The sequence below is a fragment of the Wyeomyia smithii genome, chromosome 2, assembly GCF_029784165.1.
Source record: "Wyeomyia smithii strain HCP4-BCI-WySm-NY-G18 chromosome 2, ASM2978416v1, whole genome shotgun sequence".
Taxonomy (NCBI): Eukaryota; Metazoa; Arthropoda; class Insecta; order Diptera; family Culicidae; genus Wyeomyia; species Wyeomyia smithii.
The window spans coordinates 280,169,892-280,194,701 of record NC_073695.1 but is presented as its reverse complement, the minus strand read 5'-3'; the positions used below and the strand labels follow the sequence as shown (position 1 = coordinate 280,194,701).

Genomic DNA, 24,810 nt, shown 5'->3' with positions numbered 1-24,810 from the left:
AATAACGGCGTACTTTCTCATATCATCATTAAAATCAATGTTTACTGCTGCATTCAGGTAAAGTCTGGTAAGAATTGCACATTTCGTATGGGGATCTGTGAAAATCAGTAAAAGCTTCAAATATCTACTATTCAACTGAAATTTATTAACTTCCTGAATTTTTTCAAACAAGTTCCATGTGTTTCAAAGACATATAGACAAATCTGAACATCTGGTATCCCTGCATAAAACTGAATTCATATTCGAGCAGCTACTCCGTATTGTGCTCGATTTTCAGCGCTCTGCCATTTGACATACATTACAAAAAAAAGTTGTCAGTTTTGTGGGTAATAACAAGGTTTTGTCATTATTAGTCGCTCGCCGTAAGAACAAAATTGTAAACAAATAAATTTTTATTTGTCGCGCGTTGAATTAGAACTATTTAAACAAAATTATCATTAATGATTTAAAAATGACAAGTGGAAAACCGTCCAAGACACACCCTGTTAACCAACGACCTAGCAACGGAAACCAGGTGTTTAGCGAAATGGAACAAAATGAACTCTATCGAAGAGGTGTGAAGATGCTGCAAGAACGATGTAAAGCTATTCAGAAGAACAACGAACGAATAGTCCATAGGTGAGATTGTTTGTTTAATTATATTTAGTATATTATTCGACTGATTTTTTTCTAATATCTAGATTACACGTAGTTAAACGACTTACGAAAAAACGGAGTCGTGAGGTGGAAATGCTTAAAAACCGCCTGGACCGATACAATGATAATTGGCGAACCGCACCACAACCGTTAGCTGTAAAGTTAGAAGAATGTAAAGCTGCAGAATAGTCCTGGGAAAACTTGTCATAAATATAAACGTAATAAATTTCCAATTTGAACCCGATTTTTAACATCCATCTATTTTACGCAAAACTTGATAAGGAAACATCCGTTTTCGTCGTTCGCTGGACGATGTTGAAAGTAATTCTTACATATATTTCTGACCAATCTACGTTTCTCTCTGCTAATTAGCACATGCGTTTAAAACTTATTTTAAATTTATCAATTAGGTTTAAAATTTCGAAAGCACGTAATGCTTTGCCATCCTAATTATGACATATTGTTCTCGCAAAATATTTTAATGCTGAAAAAACTAGTCTAGCGCAGCTGGCTGATACTGATATATACTTGTCTATCAACAGACTAGTGTTGAATAAGGATATTTTATTCTGGATAACAAGCCAAAGAATTACATGCGATTTTTTTCGCAGCGTGAGACATCAATTATGTATTATTTTTTATGTTGTTATCTCAGTGATACACATTTACATAAATTTTGAAGCTTAGTTTCTAGAAGCTTTAATAACTAAATAAAGCTTGTTCTATTTTAGTAATAAAACTATGACAGAATGAACTGCAAGAATAAATGCGATGAAAAACAACTTCAGCGAACTATTAAGCTTAGCACAGAAATTGATAGCAATGGTGTATCTGCTAGCAATCTGAAATATACTTATACTGTTTTCGCGAGCGAAATAGATAAAGCCAAAAGTGAAAAATCACTTTTCGCTACTCGGTCGTTTTCATCGCTCCAGGAAAGTTACTCTTTGTTAGCTCAGGTGCAAGTTCAAAAGTTTTCTAATACAATTGAAGAGTTCGGTTGGAAGAATGAACTCTGGTGATATAGACTCAAAATGGCTTCCAGTTTAAATGGCATTTAAACAAATTCCAACATATAAAAAATATTAATAAATCTATTAGGCAAAGCAGGTCTGATATCGTGAATAAAAAATTAACGTCCTTGTTATGCACATTGCACCCCAATATACCTTAGATTGTTTGGGAAATCGCACTGAACTGGAACGGCAAAATACGCGAACTGTCGCTTGATGCATTTTTGTAATTCTGTCAGTGACTTCAACTTTTGAGATAGGGAAAAGCTGAGAGGGAAAAGCACTGACAAACTGGGGTGATAGAGTTTAGCAAAGCAGGTACTTTTGGGCATACCTCAACACGCATCAATATGTATCCATTGGAAGTACCTATATTGAAAACACAAACAACTCCCGGTTATCAGTGAAGGCTTTGCAACTGTTGCAACTGCTTGAGACCTATTTCAGTTTATGATCTTAGGAATTTTTATTCAAATTTTCACACCTGGGGTTTTGAGTAACGCTTTAAGGGATTAGTGAATATTTGATTGTCATCCTGAGGTGATATGAAGTTGATCACTTTCAACGGTACATCCGAGATTATGAATTAAACTATTCACAAGACAGTTCTGCCGGATCAAAAATATTATTTTCCACCGTCAAGGAGACGACTGAGTAAAGAAGGCACAGTTTCTCAATTTGATTGCATGTTCAGGATCATGTTCTCTAAAAAAAATATTTCCTCTCGTGTCTAAAATGTATATAATCATTGATAAATTTAACATTCTGTGCCGAACACGCATCAGTACTGGACGTGTTTGGTGATCGGTCCGATAGAGTATAAAACAAAAGACGTGTGAACAAGTGTTGGCATTGTTTGCCTGGTCGAGTGAAATAAATCCGGGTTCAAGGTCGTTCCTTTGTGCAACTGTTTCGCATCGTGACTGCCAGCTGGTGCGTAAGCCGATTTGGCTGCTGGCTGGATTGTGCTACAGCAGTGGACGAGACACAAACGAGGAAAAAGAAGAAGCCATCAGTGTCAGCTAGTCGTATCGCTGTGTGGAGTGATCTCACACCTGGCTCGCTGCTGGTGGCTGTTTAGTGCTGCTGTATTGGTGCTGCTGGCTGTAACGGCTGCTACTTCGAACGATCGGACAACCAACCTTACTGGAAGGGAGAAATAAAAAGGTACGTGTTCTTGTCAGCGCTAGTGCGCTAGACTTAAGATGGATGTAGATCCCTCGCCTCCCGCGCCACCATCCCCGAACCCCTCTGACCCTGACCCTTCTGTTACCCCCTCCCCTGTTCATTCTTCAGTCCCCCCTCGCCCCAGGCTTTACCCAGACGGAGCCCAGGGCAGCTATACTGTTTATTTTCGGCCAAAGGCAGGACCGAAATCGAAAAAGTTGAACCTCTTGCAGATTTCTAAAGACCTGACGAAGGAGTACAAGGGCGTGACCGAAATTTCCAAGGTCCGGCCTAACAAGCTCCGTGTCGTGGTCGGTAACCTGAAAGAGGCCAACGATATAGCTTGCTCTGAGCTCTTCACACGCGAGTATCGCGTTTACATACCCGCACGAGACGTGGAGATCGACGGTGTCATAACCGATTCGAGTCTGTCCGTCGAGTGTATACTACAAAGTGCCAAAGGGTGCTTTAAGAACAAAACGTGTCCCGAAGTAAAGGTGCTCGACTGCAAGCAATTGCGGTCAGCATCGATCATCGGTGGCAAAACAGTATACACTCCGTCAGACTCGTTTCGAGTTACGTTCGCCGGGTCTGCACTACCAAGCCACGTCTCGATCCACCGGGTTCGTCTCCCTGTGAGGCTCTACGTGCCCCGCGTCATGAACTGCCTGAATTGCAAGCAGTTAGGCCATACAGCCGCCTACTGCTGCAATAAGGCACGTTGTGGCAAGTGTGGGGAGTCTCATGCGGAAGATTCTTGCAGTGTTAACGCTGAAAAGTGTATTCACTGCGGAGAAAATCTGCATGAGCTCTCGACATGTGCGGTGTACATGCAGCGCAGGGATAAAATAAAACGGTCTCTCAAAGAGCGTTCAAAGCGTTCCTACGCTGACATGCTGAAGAAGACCGTTACCACTTCTCCCGTTACTTCGAACCCCTTCGATCTGTTGCCCTCTGAGGAAACCGATTCTGACGATTCACCAGCGGGAGCATCTTACGCCAATCCTGGGGAGTCTAGAAAGAGGAAAAGTGTTTCCTCTCCTAAACTTCCCAGAAAAGGTCCTAAGATTTCTCAAAGTGAAATGAAGGTTACAAACAAACCAAACAGTGCTGCGGAAAAACCGAAGCAAACTCCTCCTGGGCTGGCAAATTTAAAGTCCCAGAAGGAGTTCCCAGCACTGCCAGGAACATCTAAAACCCCAGTTGCTCCTTTTACACTCCCAGTTGATGAAACAAACTCTGGATTAGTGAAATTTTCTGACATTGTGGACTGGATTTTTGAAACTTTCAATGTACCCGATCCAATTAAAATTTTTCTTACAGCATTCCTCCCAACAGTTAGATCATTTTTGAAGCAGTTGACTGCCCAATGGCCCCTCCTTGCAGCGATTGTATCCTTCGATGCCTAATTCAACTGCGTATATGAAGGATTCTATCTCTGTCTTACAGTGGAATTGTAGAAGTATTTTACCAAAAATTGATTCGTTTAAAGTTTTGATAAATAAAAACAAATGCGATGCATTTTCCCTTTGTGAAACTTGGCTTACTTCAAATATTGATCTCAACTTCCATGATTTTAATATTATTCGCCTTGATCGAGACACCCCATATGGAGGAGTACTTTTAGGGATTAAAAAGTGCTATTCTTTCTATCGTATTAACCTCCCCTCGATTCCAGGCATCGAAGTTGTCGCATGTCAAATGACAATACAAGGTAAAGAGCTTTGTATTGCCTCAATATATATTCCCCCCAGAGCACAGGTTGGGCAACGGCTGCTCTTTGATTTAATAGAACTTCTTCCCTCGCCACGTTTGATTTTGGGAGACTTCAACTCTCATGGCGTGGCTTGGGGTTCCCCATACAATGATAACCGCTCCTCTTTAATCTATAACCTTTGCGATGACTTCGACATGACTATTTTAAACAACGGTGAAATGACACGTATCCCGAAACCTCCAGCGCGCACAAGCGCTTTGGATCTATCCTTATGTTCGACGTCGCTACGGTTGGATTGCACATGGAAGGTAATCCTCGATCCTCACGGTAGCGACCATCTGCCTATTCTTATTTCAATTACTAACGGGTCAACTCGCATGCGACCAATTGACATTCCGTATGACCTCACACGAAATGTCGATTGGAAGTTATACGAGGAAATGATTTCAAAAGCGGTCGAGTCGATTCAACATCATTCACCACTTGAAGAATACAACCTCCTCGCGGGCTTGATTCTCGACGCCGCGTTGCAAGCCCAAACGAAGAAATATCCCGGCGTAACGATCAAAGAACGGCCTCCCACTCCGTGGTGGGACCAAGAGTGCTCCGATGTCTACACGCAAAGATCCGACGCGTTTAAGGCCTACCAGACGGGAGGTATACCTGGCGACTATTTACGGTATTCGGAGCTTGATACCAAGCTTAAAAGCTTGGCTAAAGCAAAGAAACGTGGATATTGGCGTCGGTTCGTGAACGAGACGTCGAGGGAGACATCGATGAGCACTCTTTGGAACACAGCCCGAAGAATGCGGAATCGCGTAACGGTCAACGAAAGCGAGGAGTCTTCAAGTAGGTGGATATTTGATTTTGCCAGGAAAGTATGTCCGGACTCTGTTCCTGAGCAAAATATTGTTCGCGATGCGTCTCCGGGCCACGACGCGATAGAATCACCTTTTACGATGGCAGAACTTTCAGTTGCCCTCCTGTCCTGTAACAATAACGCGCCTGGATTAGATAGAATCAAATTCAACTTGTTGAAGAATCTACCCGGCAATGCCAAGAGGCGCTTGTTGAACTTGTTCAATAAGTTCCTGGAGCACAACATTGTACCGCAGGATTGGAGGCAAGTGAAGGTGATCGCCATCCAAAAACCAGGGAAACCAGCTTCTAATCACAACTCTTATAGGCCGATTGCAATGCTATCCTGTATCCGGAAATTGATGGAAAAAATGATACTCCGTCGTTTAGACCACTGGGTCGAATCAAATGGTCTACTATCAGAAACTCAATTTGGCTTCCGCCGTGCCAAAGGGACGAATGATTGTCTTGCGTTGCTTTCAACAGATATTCAGCTGGCGTATGCTCGTAAAGAACAAATGGCGTCTGCGTTCTTGGACATTAAGGGGGCTTTTGATTCCGTTTCTATTGACATTCTTTCGGGTAAACTTCACCGACAAGGATTTTCTCCAATTTTGAACAATTTTTTGCACAACTTGTTGTCCGAAAAGCACATGCATTTTACGCATGGCGATTTGGCAACTTTTCGCATTAGCTACATGGGTCTTCCCCAGGGCTCATGTTTAAGCCCCCTTCTTTACAACTTTTATGTAAATGACATCGACGAATGTCTGGCAAATTCATGCACGATAAGACAACTTGCAGACGACAGTGTAATCTCTGTTACAGGAGCCAAAGCTGCCGATTTGCAAGGACCATTGCAAGATACCTTGGACAATTTGTCTGCTTGGGCTTTACAGCTAGGTATCGAATTCTCTCCGGAGAAGACTGAGATAGTAGTTTTTTCTAGGAAGCATGAACCTGCTCAGCTTCAAACACAATTAATGGGTAAAACGATTTCTCAGGTTTTGGTACACAAATATCTTGGTGTCTGGTTCGACTCTAAAGGCACCTGGGGTTGTCACGTGAGGTATCTGATGAAAAAATGTCAACAAAGAGTGAATTTTCTTCGTACAATAACCGGACAATGGTGGGGAGCCCATCCAGGAGACCTTATAAGGCTTTACCAAACAACGATATTGTCTGTTATTGAATACGGGTGTTTCTGCTTCCGCTCCGCAGCAAACACACATTTGATCAAACTGGAGCGAATACAATATCGTTGTTTGCGTATCGCCTTAGGTTGCATGCAGTCGACCCATACGATGAGTTTGGAGGTTTTAGCTGGAGTACTACCATTGAAAAACCGCTTCTGGAGCCTGTCTTCTCGTATTCTAATCAAATGTGAGGTCTTGAACCGTCCCGTGATTGAAAATTTTGAAAGGTTAATCGAACTTAATTCTCAAACCCGTTTTATGACATTGTATTTCAATCACATGTCCCAAAATATTAACCCTTCTTCGAATATTCCAAATCGTGTCGACTTATCAAATACTTCTGATTCTACTGTGTTTTTCGATACATCCATGATAGAAGAAACTCGTGGAATCCCGGATCATTTACGCGTGCAGCAGATCCCTAAAATTTTTTCCAATAAATATCGAAACATCAACTGCGACAATATGTACTACACTGACGGATCACTTCTTGATGGGTCCACTGGCTTCGGTATCTTCAATAACAATTTAACCGTCTCCCATAAGCTCGATAATCCTGCTTCTGTTTACGTCGCAGAATTAGCTGCAATTCAGTACACCCTAGGGATTATCGAAAAAATGCCCACGGACCATTATTTCATCTTTACGGACAGTCTCAGTTCCATTGAGGCTCTCCGATCGATGAAAGATGTTAAGCACTCTCCGTATTTCCTGGGGAAAATACGGGAACATCTGAGTGCTTTATCCGAAAAATCTACTCAGATTACCTTAGCGTGGGTCCCTTCTCACTGCTCGATACCGGGTAATGAGAAAGCGGACTCTTTGGCTAAGGTGGGCGCAACAAACGGTGATATTTATGAAAGACCAATTGCCTTTAATGAATTTTTCGCACTTGTACGTCAGAATACGATCATCAGTTGGCAAAATGCTTGGACCAGAGGGGAATTGGGAAGGTGGTTACATTCCATAATCCCCAAAGTATCGACGAACCCGTGGTTCAAGGGGTTGGATGTAGGTCGGGATTTCATTTGCGTGATGTCCCGGCTTATGTCCAATCACTATAGATTTGACGCGCTCCTCCGTCGTGTTGGGCTCGGGGAAAGTGGTATCTGTGCCTGTGGTGAAGGTTATCACGACATAGAGCATGTGGTTTGGTCATGCCCTGTACACCGTGACGCCAGGTCTAAATTAATAGCTTCCCTGCAGGCCGAGGGTAGACAGCCGGCTGTTCCTGTTCGTGATGTCTTGGCGAGCCGTGACCTATCCTACATGTCCCTTATATACGTTTTCCTGAAATCCATCCACGCCCCAGTCTAGTCCCGTTCCCCTCCGTCTACACCCAACAAAACGACAAGAACACGTTTGAACCTTAAGCACAAAACCAACAACCAGACCCCGCACAACAGAACCAGGACCCAAGGACTACGAGCCTCTGTCCCAACTCACGACATCGTGGCTCAGCAGAACGAATCCATACATGCCATTCGACGATTATCAGACGACCATTGAACAACAAAACACTGATTGGAAATCCCATGCTAGTTTTAAGTTAGACTTAATTTCAGCTCGTAGTCGGCAGCGAGGATAAAAAATTTGCTTTAGTTTTTAAGTCATCAGATATAATTGGCGCCGTTAAACATTAAATTGTATTTGTGCCGTGTCAAATAAATGTTATGTGAAGAAAAAAAAAAAAAAAAATTGATAAATTTATATTTAATCTGCCTGTTTGACAATAGAGAGTTAAATGATGTCAAGGTTTTGCAACCGTACTCGGGGTAAAAAAAACTACCACGAATGTCACATAGTCCTATTTACGTTAAATATTCTGAATATATCTATTGGAATGAGTTATGTAGATTGTAGTTTAGGACACACGCATATCTAGTAATGGTTGGACGTATTAGACACATAAGTTATGCCTGATGGCTAGATAGTTTATGTTGAATGAATATTTAGCAAAACATTCGTATGCGCATATTTACCGCCTTATAAAAGCTAGTTTAAGAACTAATTGATTGCAAGTCGTCATGTCGATAAACGGAATTATTTGAATTTGTGTTATTGAACGCTAGAATGTCGAACTGAATAGGAAACTCTAAATTTAAAGCCGATGTAAGCTTATAAATCACTTCACGCAGGTTCTTGTAATAATTCTTCGAGATATCCTGATGAGTAAAAGAACTTAAACCAGGCGAAACACAATACTTACTGTGTCTTACCAAAAACGTAATTTGATACATTCATCAAGCTAACTCTGCGTATAAATCAGTTTGCAATTAAAAGTCTCTAGACGAGACCACCACGAATGTGTTAAAAACAAATAATAAAATGAAATTGCAGGCCGGAAGCAGCCTCATTTGCCGTAAATGTTTTGAGGGTCAATTGTAATAATTCAAGCCAGTGGTAAACCAATGTACGTTATGATCATTGATTGCACAACATATTTTTCCTTAAGTACAGGATTTCTGTACGGTTCGATACAATGATCGCGACCCAGGTGTGATACAAGCCAACACAGATAAACCATTTGCTGGACAGAAATGGTATGTACATATTTGAGAGATATCTTCCAAGCGGGTTCTAATTATCATAAAGCAAACAACTACTATATATTGGCCTCCGTTGGCCGAGTCTCGTAACAGTATCGTACCAGGAGCCGTCCATTTCTAGAATTACGTTTGTCGCAGTAAGTTCGAAAACGCGGATTTGTGAATACAACTCGTTGTCCTGATTTATATTTGTTCCGAAAAAAGTTTGTTAATTTATTGTGCATCCTGAAGGAAAAACCAATGTATTCATTGTCGTGTAAAGCAACAGCTCTTGCAACATTTATATTTAGTGTAAAAGTGTAATAAATAAGATACGGTATCGTTCGAAAACTGTGTTCCCACGTGTTTAAAGTTTACTGTTCTGGTTATGTAATTGGCTGAATACTCCGACTTTATAATTAGATTGACTTTGACAAAAATATTAATCGCATTCGTTTCAACGTTATAATATACATCAACAATATTTTATTTGAATTTACCCTGCTTGAACGGATTTAAAAATCAATACGAGCACAATTCTTATCAGAACATAAAAAAATAACGACAATATGATTTCTTACAACTTTATCACTTTTGTAAATTTGTATTGCATATAAAAATATTGTTTTACTGTTTCAATTGATATGTGATGCAGTTTCAATATTTTGATACATTTGGTTTTGCACGCATCGATTATTTCAACCTAAATAGTCCACAAGTCCAAGTGCTATATGAGCACAAAACCAAGCGAACAATGCATTTTGCTAGGACCTTGACCAATAAACGGTCATGAGCTAGGGAAAATGATACTTGCGCCCTGCCATGGGTTGCAGCAAAACTTGGCTGTGACCAAACACGCGATGTCAGAATGTATCACAAACATGCTCGAATGAAAAATTAAACCGTCAGATTGTGGCTGGTAATGAATGGCTCAGGACCTTTTCGGTTTTCAATCGTATTCTGATTTCCAATAAAAGCGGAGATTTTGCCAGACCGGAGAGTTCCACTAATGACAAAAGTAGGAAATTAAATTGTGGTTTCTCAATCGGTGAAGGAGCGTAGTCTAAGTGGAAATCCATTTTGAAGAGCTGCTTATTGGATTACCGTAAAGTGATTCGAAAAAGAACGGTGTAAAAACTCAACGGATATTGTTGAATTTGTAGAAGTGTTACATAAAAGTTAAAAATGAATGAAAGGCAGTGAAGCTTTTATTGGAGCGTTTTTTTTAACTTATTATTTTGCAGTGAAAACAGTAGCTAACTCATCGCAGAACTAGAGTGAATTACTTAAATTCAGCGAAGTGAAGCGTGAACTAATGTCACGATGGAATTTAAAGTGATGGTTTGCCTCATAGCTTTTGGTTGTTTTGGCCTAGTGAGATCAGAAGGTAAGACAAATTTGCTTAATTTTAAATTCTTCACTAATTTTAGTAATTCGAATACGTTTTTAATTTGTCTAAAAACTTATTATATGCAACCTAAGCTGTACCATTCAGCCCAGCCATTCCTGTGCAAACCCAGCTAGATTCAATACACACTATCCCATATTTGTTCAGTTTTTAAAGCTTTGATTTTTTTCGACCTATGATTTCTTTTATGTTAAATGTCTGCATGAAACGTCGAGATGCAATTGCTGAGATATTCATGAAAAAACTATTTGAAACATGCTAGTATACTGTATATGATATTACACTAGGATGGTTTAGTTATTTTCCATCAGAGTAGTTCATTTTATCGAAAATTCAAGGAGAATGACAAACATTGAGAATTTGAATGAAATATTCAAGACAACCAGCCTTATCCATCTCTGCGAAAATTCAAAAATAAATTCACACCGAGCGTCTCAGTAGAATGAAATTAAATCTTGAAAATTTAAATCATATCATCAGCGTATTTCGGTTATAACTTATAACCATCATCACTAAAAACTAGAGATAAAAACCTAAATTAATCCACCTAGCGGTCAGACCCAGCCTTTCTCATTCAATTTTTTATTTGTAAAAAAAGATTTACATGAACGCTTCAATCCAATAAATGTATATTCACTCTTTAGGTTCTAAAATATTGATGTTGTAATCTTTACATATAAAATGCAGTCAAGTTTGTCTGTCTGTCTGATCCATATAGGCCCGGAAACTACCGAACCGATCGACGTGAAAATTTGTATGTAGGGGTTTTTGGTGCCGATAAAGGTTCCTATGATAGTTTGAGACCCCTCCCTCTTCTGGAAGGGAGGGGTCCCATACAAATGAAACATAAATTTCTGCACAACTCAAGAACAAACCAAGCAAATGAAACTGAATTTGGCATGTGGATGTTTTAAGGGGTAACTAATATGTCCATAATAGTTGATGAAACACAAATTTGTGCACATCTCGAGAACTAATCAACCAAATGGAACAAAATTTGGCAGGTAAATGTTTTTAGTGGTAACAAATATGTACATAATGGTTTGAAACCCGACTCCCTCTTCTATAAGGGAGGGATCACATGAAAATGATACACAAATTTCGCACAGCTCAAGAACCAATCAAGAAAATACAACCAAATTTGGTATGTGAATGTTTTTAGAGGTAACAAATATGTCCATAATGGTTTGACGCCCCTCCCTCTTCTGGAAGTACATGTTTCTTCACAAATTTCTGCACATCTCGCGAACTAATCAACTAAATGGAACCATATTGGCAGGTGAATGTTTCTAGTGGTAACAAATATGTTCCATAATCGACCTCAGACAACATTTTGGATTGTAAGATGGCAACTTCCGGTTTCTGGAAAATAGCCGAAAATGGCCGATTTCCACTCAATATAATAATATCCGGATAGAGCGGGGGCCTAGTGTGGTTGGTAACGTCTCCGCCAACCACGCTCGACGCCTGGGTTCGAATCCCACCGCCGATATAGGTGTCGATGGTTGTGAGGTGGCGTGATCCACTCACAACCAACCCAACTGGTCTAGATTGAATTCTAGCCGACACCGGGAGATTTTCTGAGGTGAAAAATCTCTGGGATCACGCCTTCCATCGCATGAGGAAGTAAAGCCGTTGGCGCCGGTCCGTCAATAAACGGGTCGTGAGTTAGGGTCCTGGGTGTGGAGTCGCCTCCCTGGGCGTCGGTGATTGGCCACAACAGTGGTGAAACTAGGCCGACGGAAAATAAGCGAGAATAAAAAAAAAATAAAAAAAAAAATATCCTGATCTAGAATAATACACAGGAGCTAAAATCGACCACAGATAGCATTTTAAATTCTAAGATAGCGACTTCCGGTTTCTGAAAACAGCAGAAAATGACCAAATACCACCCAATATGAGTTTTTCTTTAACCAGTATGCCGTTCAAAATCCAGAAATTGTCTCCAAATACCATTATGAAATCCAAAATGGCGACTTCCGGTGTCGGAAAAACAGCGGCAAATGACCAAATACCACCAAATATGGGTATTTCCGGAACCGTAATGATGCACTGGAGCCACAAATCGACTTCAGACAACATTTTGAATTGTAAGATGGCAACTTCCGGTTTCTGGAAAACAGCCTGGAATGGACGATTCCCATTAAATATTAGTATTTCTAGAACCAGAAAGATGCACAGAAGCTAAAAATTGATCACAGACACAATCTTGAGTTTTAAGATGGTGACTTCCGGTGTCTGGCAAACAGCCGGAAATGACCAAATACCATTCAATATGAATGTTTTCGGAACCAGAATTACGCCCAGATGACAGAAATTGATTTCACAGGCAATTTTAAAGTCCAAAATGACGACTTTCGGCTTCTGAAAAACAGTCCAAAGTGACCAAATATCACCCAATATGAGTTTTTTTTAAACCAGTATCCTAAATACCATTTTGAAATCCAAGATGGCGACTACCGGTTTGTGAAAAACAGCCTAAAATAAACAAATACCATCCAATATGAGTATCTCTGGAACCAGAATGATGCAAGGAGCTAACAATTGACCTCAGGCACCATTTTGAATTGCTAAATGGCAACTTATAGGCAACAGTCGGAAATGACCGAATAATACTCAATATGGATATTTCCGTAAACGTGATGATGCATAGAAACCAAACATTGACCCTGGACACTATTTTGAATTTGATGACGACCACTTTTAGTTTCTGGAAAACAACCAAAAATACCTCCCAATATGGGTATTTCCGGTGTCAGATTGATGCCAGAAAGTCTGCTGATAATGACAGAATACCACCCAATATGAATATATTCAGAATTAAGGCGATGTACAGAAGCCAAAAGACGAGGATGTTGTCATTTCGATGAAACCAAACGATAAACCGATCAAACGATTTGTTATTTGACTTTGATCATATCCTATGGCCGATTCGTCGTGCATTTGCAGACTTCAAACAAACCGCAAGGAATCAATGTACCTGTAACGTTCAAATAGTACGACACCACATTTAAATTATGTTGAGGCCACATATATCGATCATAGCAGGTATAGTTTTAAATAGTCTTTGAATTTCTCTTCTTTCCATAACTTTTGAGCCACATATCAAATTGTTATGAAGTTTGTTATTTGTAAGTTAGATGACTCGTTCGTATGACACTAGTTATGTTCAAATAAGTCATGTAATCTTTGAGATAATAGTTTTTCGTTGTTTTATTAACAATTTAATACATAACGGTTGCTTAAGTTCGATTATAATCAAATGAAATGGGAGCGTGTAGGGCAGCCAAACTTCGAAACCACGTGTTCAATCATAATTCATCAGTTAACCCTTAACTAGCCCGCTCATCTGATAATAATAATCAAATCGGTTGTGTAGTTTCTGAGATAATGAAGTTTCGTGATTTTCACAAGTCGGCACATTACAAATGAAGTTACAGTTCGATTACAGTAAAATTCAATAGGGTCTTCTGAGGCAGCTAGACTATTCATTTGACACTAAAAAAATCGGGTCGGCCATCTCTGAGAAAAGTGAGTGAGTCCAAGTAGTCTTCGGAATATGATCCTTTGCATAGCTGGATTTCACATTTTTAAACATAACAGGCAAAGTAATAGTCCGATTGCAAAACAAATCAATAGGGTCTTATGGGGCAATTTGACCTTCCATTTGACACTGATTTTATGAAAATCGGTATAGCCATCTCTGAGAAACATGAGTGAGATTAAACAGTCTTTAGAACTCGTTTCTTTTCATAACTTTTGAACCAGAAGTTCAATCTTTATGAAATTAAAAACTTAAGGGTTTTCTAAATAGCCCGTTTTTTTTTGAGACCAATTTTGTTCAAATCGGTTGTGTAGTTTCTGAGATATTGATGTTTCATGATTTTCACATTTTGATACATAACCTCTAAACTAAAAATCCGATTACAATAAAATTCAATAGGGTCTTATGGGGCAACAAGACCTTTCATTTGCAATTAATTTCATGAAAATCGGTTCAGCCATCTCTGAGAAAAGTGAGTGAGAACAAAAATCTGCACATACACACACACATACACACACACATACAGAAAATGCTCAGCTCGTCGAGCTGAGTCGATTGATATATGCCATTCGGCCCTTTGGAGCACTTTTATACTTTCGGTTTTGCAAGTGATTGCTATACCTTTCTAGGAGAAAGGCAAAAATTAAGCAAAAAATAATTAACACCGAGAAGAAAAAAAGAATATCTTTTATAATCTGTTATGTATGAAAATGAATATTTAAAAATAACATTATTATTATTATTAATCATTTGCCGAAATATGCATCAAGATATTAATCACATTACACTACTCAACGCGCTTCGATAAGAACGCCTTCCTTTGGAGCGACAGATATCATATCTATTCCCCCACAACACCTCAACTTGTAGTAGCCTCTTGAGTTCTATCAATGATAAGGATTTGCACGATCTCTAACGGGAAAAACTTTTTTGTCACGTGATTCTGTCTCTATCGACACATATGTCATAGAAAGTAAAGCTTTTAAAATTGAAATTGCAATTTTTTTTGCATCTAATTACAAAATTGATTGGCAGATTGGACCATCAGGTAATTCCTGTCTCGCAGTAAGGCGAATTTCTATTTCGTCGAAATTATATAGAGCAACCGGAAATAACAAAGAAATTCTATCATCATAAACAAGTAGCACTCTTTTCGTGTGCCGTTGCACTTTCTGTGTTTATCTCGTTTCCCGACACTGAATTAGGTGAAAATTGGATTATAGTAAAACATAGCTTTATTTCCCCCTATGCACTATGCACTTACTTCTTAGCTTTCGCTATGATAGGAACAGCGGAAGTAGCGAATGTAACAGTTTGTGACAAAAAAATATTTTGGAAATTTCTCTGTCTTGATGGTTTTAAACGACGCTTTTATTGTATCGTGTTTTACTGCTTCGAAAGCATCCATTGAGGCGAATCCTGTTACCGGTTCCTAGTTGATGTGATGGTTGTAAAAGAGTTCCATTTCATGGTAATAGCCAGATTATGGCGTTCGAATGAACAAACGGTCGTAAAATGGAGATTCTCTTTATTTTCTGCCAAATAAGTAGAATCGTTAACTGGTCCTCAATATTTTTCTATAGTTTGGAATCCAATTGGGAGGATAATGTTCTGTTTGAGTTTCACACAAAATATGAAAAGTTTCAGTAATGATGAATGACAGATTGCAAACCGGGCAATGTATGCAGTTTGCGAGGATGCGAAAATGAACGGGAATAGAAGGTGTGACTTTAGGCTTAGAAAATTTTTTCCCTCGTCCGAACCCGCAATCTCCGTTGTCGAGTCCCGTTTGGACGAGGAAAATAAATTGCCCGCTTTACTAAAACTTAAAATGTAAGTCATATGACAAAAATGAAATTAGTTCGTAAAGTAGATTGCAAACGTTTTACTGTGGTTACCGTCAACCTTTCAGTCATGCATTGCTTCGGGTAATTATGGGAGTGTAGGTGTGTACTTTTATGCATTTGTGTAGACTAGTTTGCATCCGAGTTGAGTGTATTTCACAAATTGGAAATAACACAATTGACTTCCAAAGTGTCACCTGCGGAATACCACACATTGCATAAAATAATGATTGACATGAGAACAATTTGGTGACGTTAATTTCTTTTATTATGTGTGCTGAAGAATATGCACACCAAGCAGAGCAACAAACGACATTTTTTCTGCTATTTTTGCATTCTCTTTCAAATAATTCATTACCACAGTGTAATTTAAATATTGTACCAGAAGGTTTGCTTATGTCCTACCTATCACTCGCCTTCCATTCACTGTCTTTTTTAACACATCTGGTTGATTTGGAACACCAAAAGATAAAATACTTTAAATTTAGTTGTTATGAAATGACAATTTCAGGAAATTGTCTAATTGAATCAGTTTCCACTAATAAAGACGATAGTGTAACTTAGAACTATAGTGCTGTGAAAACAGTTCTATGCAATGGCCAATAGTTTCTAGAAACAAAACAGTTTATTATGTGAACAGTATTGCATTGAAACCGCGAAAATGGACAAAGAATTGTTATACAGGTCGGACTCGATTATCCGGAGGCACGATTATTCGGGTCTTAATTATACGAAAAAAATGATTCGATTATCAAGAGTCATATTTCTTTTCAATTTTAGATTTTGTTTGCATTTGTGACGTTTGTCTGTTTTTAATTTTATTTAAAATTTTTTTTTTAAATGATACAGTATTTTGCGTAGTTGACTCAATGCGTAAAGAGAGGTGACACGATTGATTCATGTCTTTATGATTAAATGTTCTATATTTGACAAACACCATCATAGGGTCGCTAGATTGTTTTCGTATTTTAGGTCGGCATATTCACCGAGTACAATATTTTTTTTTTTTTTTTCAACAAACGAACGGTCCTCGATGAAAAGAAATTTAAAAAATTTGTACACAAAGTCGACTCGGATATTCAGAAAATTAGCTTATCCGAAGTGAAATATTATTCAAAACTCCGGATAAACGAGTCCGACCTGTAATGCTAAAAAATTGAGAGAAAATGTTAAATTGGATTTGTGATACATTTGCATTTTCTGCATTATTCTCTTTCAGCAGTACATTTTTGGTAATTACCTTAACACTAAACGGAAACTGTGTACCCCTAAACAGCAAATTATTCAGTCTCTAGCTCTTCTGTTCTGATTCTGAAAATGAATGCAAAAAATAGTGGACAGAAGCCGTCACCGCAAATTATTCCTTCTAAACCCGCCTGCACTGCGCTTCGCCATAGAACGTAGAGTACCGTGGAATGTGGTGAAGTTAATCACTAAGAATTCGTGATAAACAGTGCTGAACAAAAGATATTGATCTTGCTATACTAGATAATGTTTACGGTTTCTAAAATACAACTTTCTTGAGAATCACAGACACATAAAAAATAATCCTCGAATGCCCGGGGCATTTTTTTATATCTCCCTAAAATTTCTCTACCCCCACCAAAAGTCAAGCAAATTCGATCGAACAAGTTTAAAAATGCCAGAAATTTATCGAATTTACTGGACATAAACTGAATTTTGGGTAAATTATGTCAAGCTTAAAAAACGAAGCAAAGTTTGGTAGAAGATAAAAAAAAATAATCTAATACTAATGATTCACTAGGACATTACAAAAAAAAAAATAATTTCATAGTTAATTTTTTACCTTAATGAACGATCACCAAATAAGAGCTAAATAGGGGACCAAAATGAATATCAATGTTTTATTTTCTTGTGTTAACGTAAGAACACTCACAGAACACGACGCGAAACAAGATTCAACACTTATGCATGAAACCAGTCGACAAAACGTTAAATTTAAACCCTTTTTTGTCTAGTAAGAATTATAAGTGTTGTATCCTGTGTTTTTGTTTCCAGAGGAGCTGTGACTATTATTTTTCAGTACAAAAATCATCATTTGCTATGTTGATACATATTGAACGATACCACATTTCCACTAGAATACATGGATATGATGGGTGGTCAATTTCATGTCATAGCACCTATGACAACACTCGGATTTGTTTCATGAAGTAAACGATAGAAACATAGCCAAAGGGGTTTTCTTGGACACATGCCAGTACTTACTTCAAATAAATACTGTTTCGGGAAAAGTCAACATGAACCGAGTAATCTGGTGAAAAATAATCAATTCCACCCCAATTCATGGTAGCGCATTTGCTGTCGCCGACGTTGTTCGCCACTCGAAAAAAAAAAAAAACAGTGTTATGTTAATGAGGGTTAGTGTAGGAAATGGGTGTGTTTTGAGAAAAGATATATTTCGGCCCTCATGGTCTTCCGTTTGTTATTCCCGCGATTGTGACGTTCGGTTAGGTTGGACCAAGTGCAATGTTAAAGGCTTCCGTTTCCTTTGACACTAAAACTTTATCTAAAAAAGAATGGAAGCGTGACCATGAGGAAACGTAATGTACTGTTATGTTTTTTAAGGAAGAGGGAATCCTTTTGGCTAAATGCGCCTCTGACCGAAAGTAAGAAAAGCGATACTTCTTTGCAGCGAAAATTTCATGGTGAGTTATTCTCAGTTGCTGTAATCCGTACCCACCGCATAAATTATCCCTTGTGGGAAGCGTTTTACCTCACAACCTTTGGGGAGCAGCAATTTAGATTGGAAAGTGCTAATAACAATGCAATTTTCATGGTGATTTAATTTTTTCTTCGATCTATTCCAGCTATTGCCATCGAACAGATTTTATCGCTGTGCTGTCAAGAAGGAGAAGAATGGGGAACCCAGCATAGGTTATGTTCGAGTTTTAACAAATCGCTCGAGTTAGTCCCAAAAGAACTTCGAGGATTGTGTCTTTCGACGATCGAAATCTGCTGCTCGAAGCAGCACAAGATTTATCAGTGCACTGCGGGACAGATTGCTGCTCGTCAGGGTCTCAGCTGCTCGTTGAAAGGTGATCACTCGGGTTCTGAGTTTTATACGGTAAGTTTTGTTGTCAAGGATCTAATTTCTATGTATGGTAACCAATGTCAGCATACTGTTAGGACTGCTGCGAAGCCTGCAAAATAGGACTTGTAGTGGGATCTAGTGCTAGTAAATGCTCGGTCGACCCATTCGCCTTTGGTAGTCCATGGGATGAGGTGTACGATGGCTGCTGCAAGGATATAAAGCAAGGCGAAGATTCATTTATTTTGAACGAGGAGGACGAAAGTAAGTACACCGTGTAGGTGTATGTACCGTGCCTGCGGGTAATTCCGCGCGCACATTTTTCCAAACGCTTAGCTTAAAAAAACTACATATTTTTTTACCAGAAAATTTCACTAACATGTAGCTGATTTGTACGCTTAGCATGGCCTGCTGTGATAGTACAGGAATTAGCAGAGTTTAAGTAAAATTTACTGTTGAAAAAGATAAGTGCACGAAAAAATGTGAATTACCCGCACGCACGGTATATTCTTAGTCTGCACATGCAATGCACCGTTACAAGTTTTCTTTGGTTGCCGCAGTTGCTTTGAGCTATTTGCTTCATTTTTCACAGACAACTTATGTGGTCGCTTCGACAATCTTTGCTCACAAATTTGCGAGAACACCGAAGCTGGTTCTTATATGTGCAAATGCCATCAAGGTTATACACTGCTTGACGATAGGAAAACTTGCGTTCAAATTACCTCGGAAGATGAAAATGAAATTTCAACAGAACAAATTGCGTCTGAGTAAGTATATACACTTATTGTTTACAAAACAAGGAGGTCGTTGCAAAATGAAGAAAATCACAAAGAACAATTTTTGTCTTCTATCATCGTTGTTAAGGTAAAATCATTGTGCCTTACAGTATTCTGTAGCAAACTAGTTGAAATTTTAAAAATGTAGATCAAATTGAGCCAGAATATATGCACACATACACATACACATGCATACACACATAGATTTTATTGCCGAAAACTCAACAGCTAATTCAGCGAAATGTTCTACAAGTTTTCGGCAGAGTTTTCAAGAACTTCGGCGAACGAGATGTCAATACTTTCTGGTTCACGGTAGATCGATACATTTGCTGAATATTCGTCGAAATGTATTGCTGAAATTTGTCAAAAACTTCGCCGAGTTCGAGCAGGGAAGTTTACCGAGATAAATTAGGTGTGTAGAAGCTGCTTAGCCGTTTAAATTGTACAGTTTTTCTACTCAAGTTCAGTATTCGGTTACAATAGTGTTATCTGAATAGTTGAGAGGAACTGTAATAATTTCAAGTTCAGAATCAAGCAAGTGCAAGTCTGGAAAACACGTTTGAATAAACCATTTTCGATAAGCAACGAATATCCGAGAAAACTTTTGCAAACCAAATTACTATTCAGGTGCGTTTTTCACTCTCCAGTTGTCGGCAAGGATACGAAAAAGATCAGCGGACTGGTGAATGCGTGGATGTTGACGAGTGCGAAACTGGTGAAGCAGTCTGCGATATGGAACGCCAGGTTTGTATGAACATCGAAGGCGACTATCGCTGTTTGGACATACAGGACGTCAAATGTGACGGCGGCTTCCGATTTGATCGCAAAAGTGGGAAATGTGAAGGTACGTACGCAAATGTTTGTATGGAAGAGAAACCGTGTGTGCTGCTGCAGGTATGAATATTTCTTGTTTATGTCTTTCGCTCATTGAGTGTGCTGCTTTTAATTGCTGCCTGCTTTGTTAAAACACTTCCTTTTGCCAGTCTGGCGTCTATGTAGATATAATGAATGTTTTGAGCAGATTGACACTTGTGATAGGAAAAACCAATACTATACATACGTGTACAGAAAGTGTTTCTACCGTGAGAAAACGGTGGAAAAATAGTTTTCTGAGTACATCTTCGATAGAGCTTGAAATTTATGCGTATGCTTAAACATTTTATGTTTCGTCTCTGTATCCAGACGATCGGCATTTTATTACCCTAACACAATATTTAAATTTTAAACCAGCTTCAAACACATACCAAAACTTGGCCATCCCTACTGCCAACAAACCTCATTCGTTATATTTTCAAATCTGTTGAAAATAATGTGCACACTTCACTAGCACGATTACGGTGACGATGTGGTTATTCAAAACATTCCCATTTATCCTTTCTTTCCTAACAGATATCAACGAATGCGAGGACCAAGCGGCCTGTGACGAGGGCTTCCAATGTGTTAACATAAAAGGTTCCTATGACTGTATTGCAGTTGTGAAAAATTATCAAGCGTAAGTAATGTCCATTCAGCACTGATAGTTGACCCGGTGTTCAAAAACCCGATCATCTGTATCAATTTAATTGATGAGCATTTTTCACAAACCAGCGTGTTTCCATTCCAGCAGAACACCGACAAAGAAAAAGGTCGAATCTTGTGCTCCTGGTTTTCGACGACACAACGATCAGTGCGTAGGTAAGCTAGATTTTTTGTTTTTAAAATATAAATAACATTGTTCTACTTATAATTTCGTTGGTGAATCTGAATTTTGCTATTATTTTTTTTGTTTTTTTTTGTTATAACAGATATTGACGAATGCGCTGCCGACAAGAATGCCTGCGATAGTAATCAAGTTTGTACGAATGAAATCGGAGGCTTCCGATGTGACTGCAAAATCGGCTTTATGCTGGACCAAGTAACCAATGCTTGCGTGGGTGAGTTGATAGTTTTATTGGAATCTCAAAGTGAAAAAATAATAAATGTAACGAACACTCAAGTACATGTTACCATTGAGAATAAACAATTATTGTATTGTTTTTCTTTTCTTTTCCCAGATATAAATGAATGCCAAATTAATGCTCACGAGTGCTTGGAGAGCCAACGATGTGACAACACAATTGGATCCTACACGTGCATCCGTTTGCAAAGCTGTGGCACCGGATATACGCTAAATGCTGAAAGCGGAAACTGCGATGGTGGGTGGAAAAAGAGATATTACTAAGTCGCAATGGGAATATGACATTAGTTTCAACAACCTATTTTCTTTATCGTATTTTATCTCATCCTCAGATGATGACGAATGTGCTTTGGGACGTCATAATTGTGTGCATCCTTACGAGTGTTTCAACACGAAAGGATCTTTCCGCTGCCGGCAGAGGTCAAGGTATTCTCCAGCGGTTGTTACTAGTAGCAATAACATTCGCAGTAGCACTAGTACGAGTGCAACCACAACCACTACAACCACACCTCGTTCTGTTTATTACACGCAACCTCCTAGGACAACAGGATATCCTCAACATCGTGACATAGAGTACAACCGTTACCAAGGCTCATGCGGAATTGGTTTCGAACGTAATGCTCTTGGAGCGTGTGTTGGTAAGATTACAAAATCAGTTTAATTAATAATCTTGAATTATTCGTTTGCCAACAAAATTAACCTTGAGAACTGCTTTTATCATGCTGCCTCGCAACCGTAAGCAATCAATCCATAGGCATGAAAATACAGTTAAACGCGACTTAAAAACATTTTTTTTGTTTTGCTATAATCAGATATTGATGAATGCTCTCGACCAAATGCTTGCCGTCAAAATCAGCGATGCGTTAACAGTAATGGTTCCTATAGATGCTACGATCTTTTAGTTTGTCCAAATGGTTTCATGGCTACAAACGATGGATCCGAATGTATAGGTGGGTACGAATGTATGGCTAAGCCGAGTGTATGCAACTGCACAAAGTACTATTAAATGTGCAAGCACTTAAGGTAAAGTAAGCGGAAACCCATATAAGACTGATAAACTCAAACTGAAGTGTATTATATATTTTGTTATAAACTAAGTAAAAAATCCATATAATTTGCCATTGTTAATTGCCAAAAAAAAAAAACAAAAACGAGCAAGTCTAAGAGCAAAATAAAAACAGTAAAATTCATTGGAGAGATAACTTCTTTAACTTGTTTTAACTTTTGGCAGACATCGACGAATGTAACACTGGGGAGGCCAAGTGTGGACCAGACCAGGTATGTAAGAACAAACGAGGAGGATACGTGTGCCTCTGTCCACCGGGTCATATCATCGGCCGAAACCATCGATGTGAGGATATAAATGAGTGTGACCTACACAAAGGCAAGGTATGCCCACAAAACTCAGACTGTGTCAACACGGTCGGATCGTATCAGTGCGATTGTAAGGCTGGTTTCAAAAAAGACCGGCCTGAAGAACTGATTTGCACTGATGTTGATGAATGTACGGATATTCCCGGCCTATGCCACCAGCGGTGCATTAATTATTGGGGTTCCTACCGATGTGGCTGTGAAGCGGGATACAAACTGGCTGCTAATAACCGAAGCTGCGATGATGTTAACGAATGCGAGGAATACAAAGCGAATAATCTTTGCGTTGGAATTTGCGAAAACACACCCGGATCATACAGATGCCGATGCCCGCAGGGATACACACTAGGACATGATGGACGCAGTTGCGTAGGTAATTATGGCACTTACCTTCATAATTGTTATTATAAGTAATTTTTATTGGTACCATTCCTCCCATTCTGGCCCTCTCATTGCAGATATCGACGAGTGCGATACTAGGGATGTTTGCAGTGGTCGGAATGAAATTTGTACTAATATTCGTGGCAGCTATCGATGCACACGAATCAACTGCCCACACGAATACGAAATCGATCCCGACAGGAAAAAGTATGTTCTGTAATTTGTTTATCTAGCCACAAGTGTGCAACTTTGATTAAATTTTTCCCGAATGGGACTAGCTCTTATTTTCTTTCTCGTTCTTTCCCACACAATCAGTCGCTGCTTACGGACTATCAAATATTGCAATAGAGGCGATTTGGAATGTTTACGAAAACCATCATCCTACTCATACAATTTTATAACTTTGGTTTCGAATATGCCGGTACCACCTACAGGCAGGGCATTGTTCAATTTACGAGGTCCCGATTGGTACGAGTCAATCGACTTTGACCTGAAAGTAGTATCAGTAGATGCACTACCCTCTGTTCGCTCAGCGGATCAACGATATTTCAGGTACGATGACATCAGATCTGTGTACGGTATATATTTTTATACATTATTGTTTGAATGTTACAGCTTGAATAAAATGTCAAATGAAGTGCTGTTGAATCTAGTCAAGAGTATAGAAGGACCACAGGACATTGAGTTGGAGTTAAGCATGGTAGTTTTTAAGGATGGACAGCCGGTCGGATCCAACATCGCTAGACTGTTTCTTATGGTTGCTGCCCATGAATTCTAGTACACAATTATACGTTTTTATTATTAGAATTATTTTTAATTACTGTCTTATACTTTGTGTTCAAAAGTAAAAATAAAGTAACCGTTCGAATCTTTTTCACACAAATAATCAATTAAATTTAATGGTTTCTTATTCCAGCGTCGTAACTATGTATCTTCAGCTAATTGAAATACAATTAATGTGAATTTTTCGAATTATTCACCGAATTCTCACAGATTACGTTTGAGGCAGTTTATTCAATTTTCTTCCAAGCACTTCAGGTGCAGTTTATCGTCATCTGCCTCCTGTCAAGCAATCTCATTAGAGACAGATTATGCTCTGCTCCTTCAACCCCGTTCAGAATTGTCCCAACTATCACTATCAACGATATTAAAATCGTTGACGACCACTGCTGGCTAATACAAACTCAGGCTATTAGCGGAGAAGGAAAAACACTCAAACATTCACACAGGTGACGATTACCATCCGTTTGCCAATGGTTATCTTGGAAGCGAAGAAAGTACATTTCACCAGTCCATGATTACGTTAAAGTAAACTAATTACATCCTGTTTAAGGGTAGACACTGAAGCAGAGCTATCCTTCTTAGCAAATCTGTACCCGTTGA

The 24,810-nt window shown here is 39.0% G+C and overlaps 2 protein-coding genes across 12 annotated transcripts; both read left to right on the top strand.

Annotated features, from left to right (window-relative positions):
* The first annotated feature begins 305 nt into the window (after positions 1-305).
* LOC129725004 (TCF3 fusion partner homolog) lies at positions 306-880 on the top strand. The gene is made up of 2 exons (XM_055680367.1): positions 306-618; positions 681-880. The coding sequence occupies exons 1-2, from the start codon at positions 452-454 to the stop codon at positions 823-825; spliced, it is 312 nt and encodes a 103-aa protein (XP_055536342.1). The 5' UTR covers positions 306-451; the 3' UTR covers positions 826-880.
* An 8,330-nt stretch (positions 881-9,210) lies between these two features.
* On the top strand, positions 9,211-24,322 carry LOC129724997 (fibulin-1). Of its 11 annotated transcripts, XM_055680354.1 has the most exons (17): positions 9,281-9,452; positions 10,360-10,502; positions 18,743-18,999; positions 19,062-19,227; positions 19,556-19,730; positions 20,387-20,583; positions 21,129-21,231; positions 21,343-21,413; positions 21,524-21,652; positions 21,773-21,913; positions 22,008-22,101; positions 22,216-22,313; positions 22,488-22,625; positions 22,907-23,419; positions 23,505-23,634; positions 23,743-23,979; positions 24,043-24,322. In XM_055680354.1, exons 2-17 carry the CDS (start codon positions 10,439-10,441, stop codon positions 24,203-24,205), a joined length of 2,676 nt encoding a protein of 891 aa, XP_055536329.1. In that variant the 5' UTR covers positions 9,281-9,452; positions 10,360-10,438; the 3' UTR covers positions 24,206-24,322. The 11 variants fall into 11 exon arrangements, with proteins under 11 accessions (XP_055536324.1, XP_055536326.1, XP_055536323.1 ...); XM_055680349.1 differs by having other exon boundaries at positions 9,211-9,339; positions 22,008-22,313; XM_055680351.1 differs by lacking the exon at positions 9,281-9,452 and adding an exon at positions 9,227-9,273 and having other exon boundaries at positions 22,008-22,313.
* The last annotated feature ends 488 nt before the right edge of the window (positions 24,323-24,810 follow it).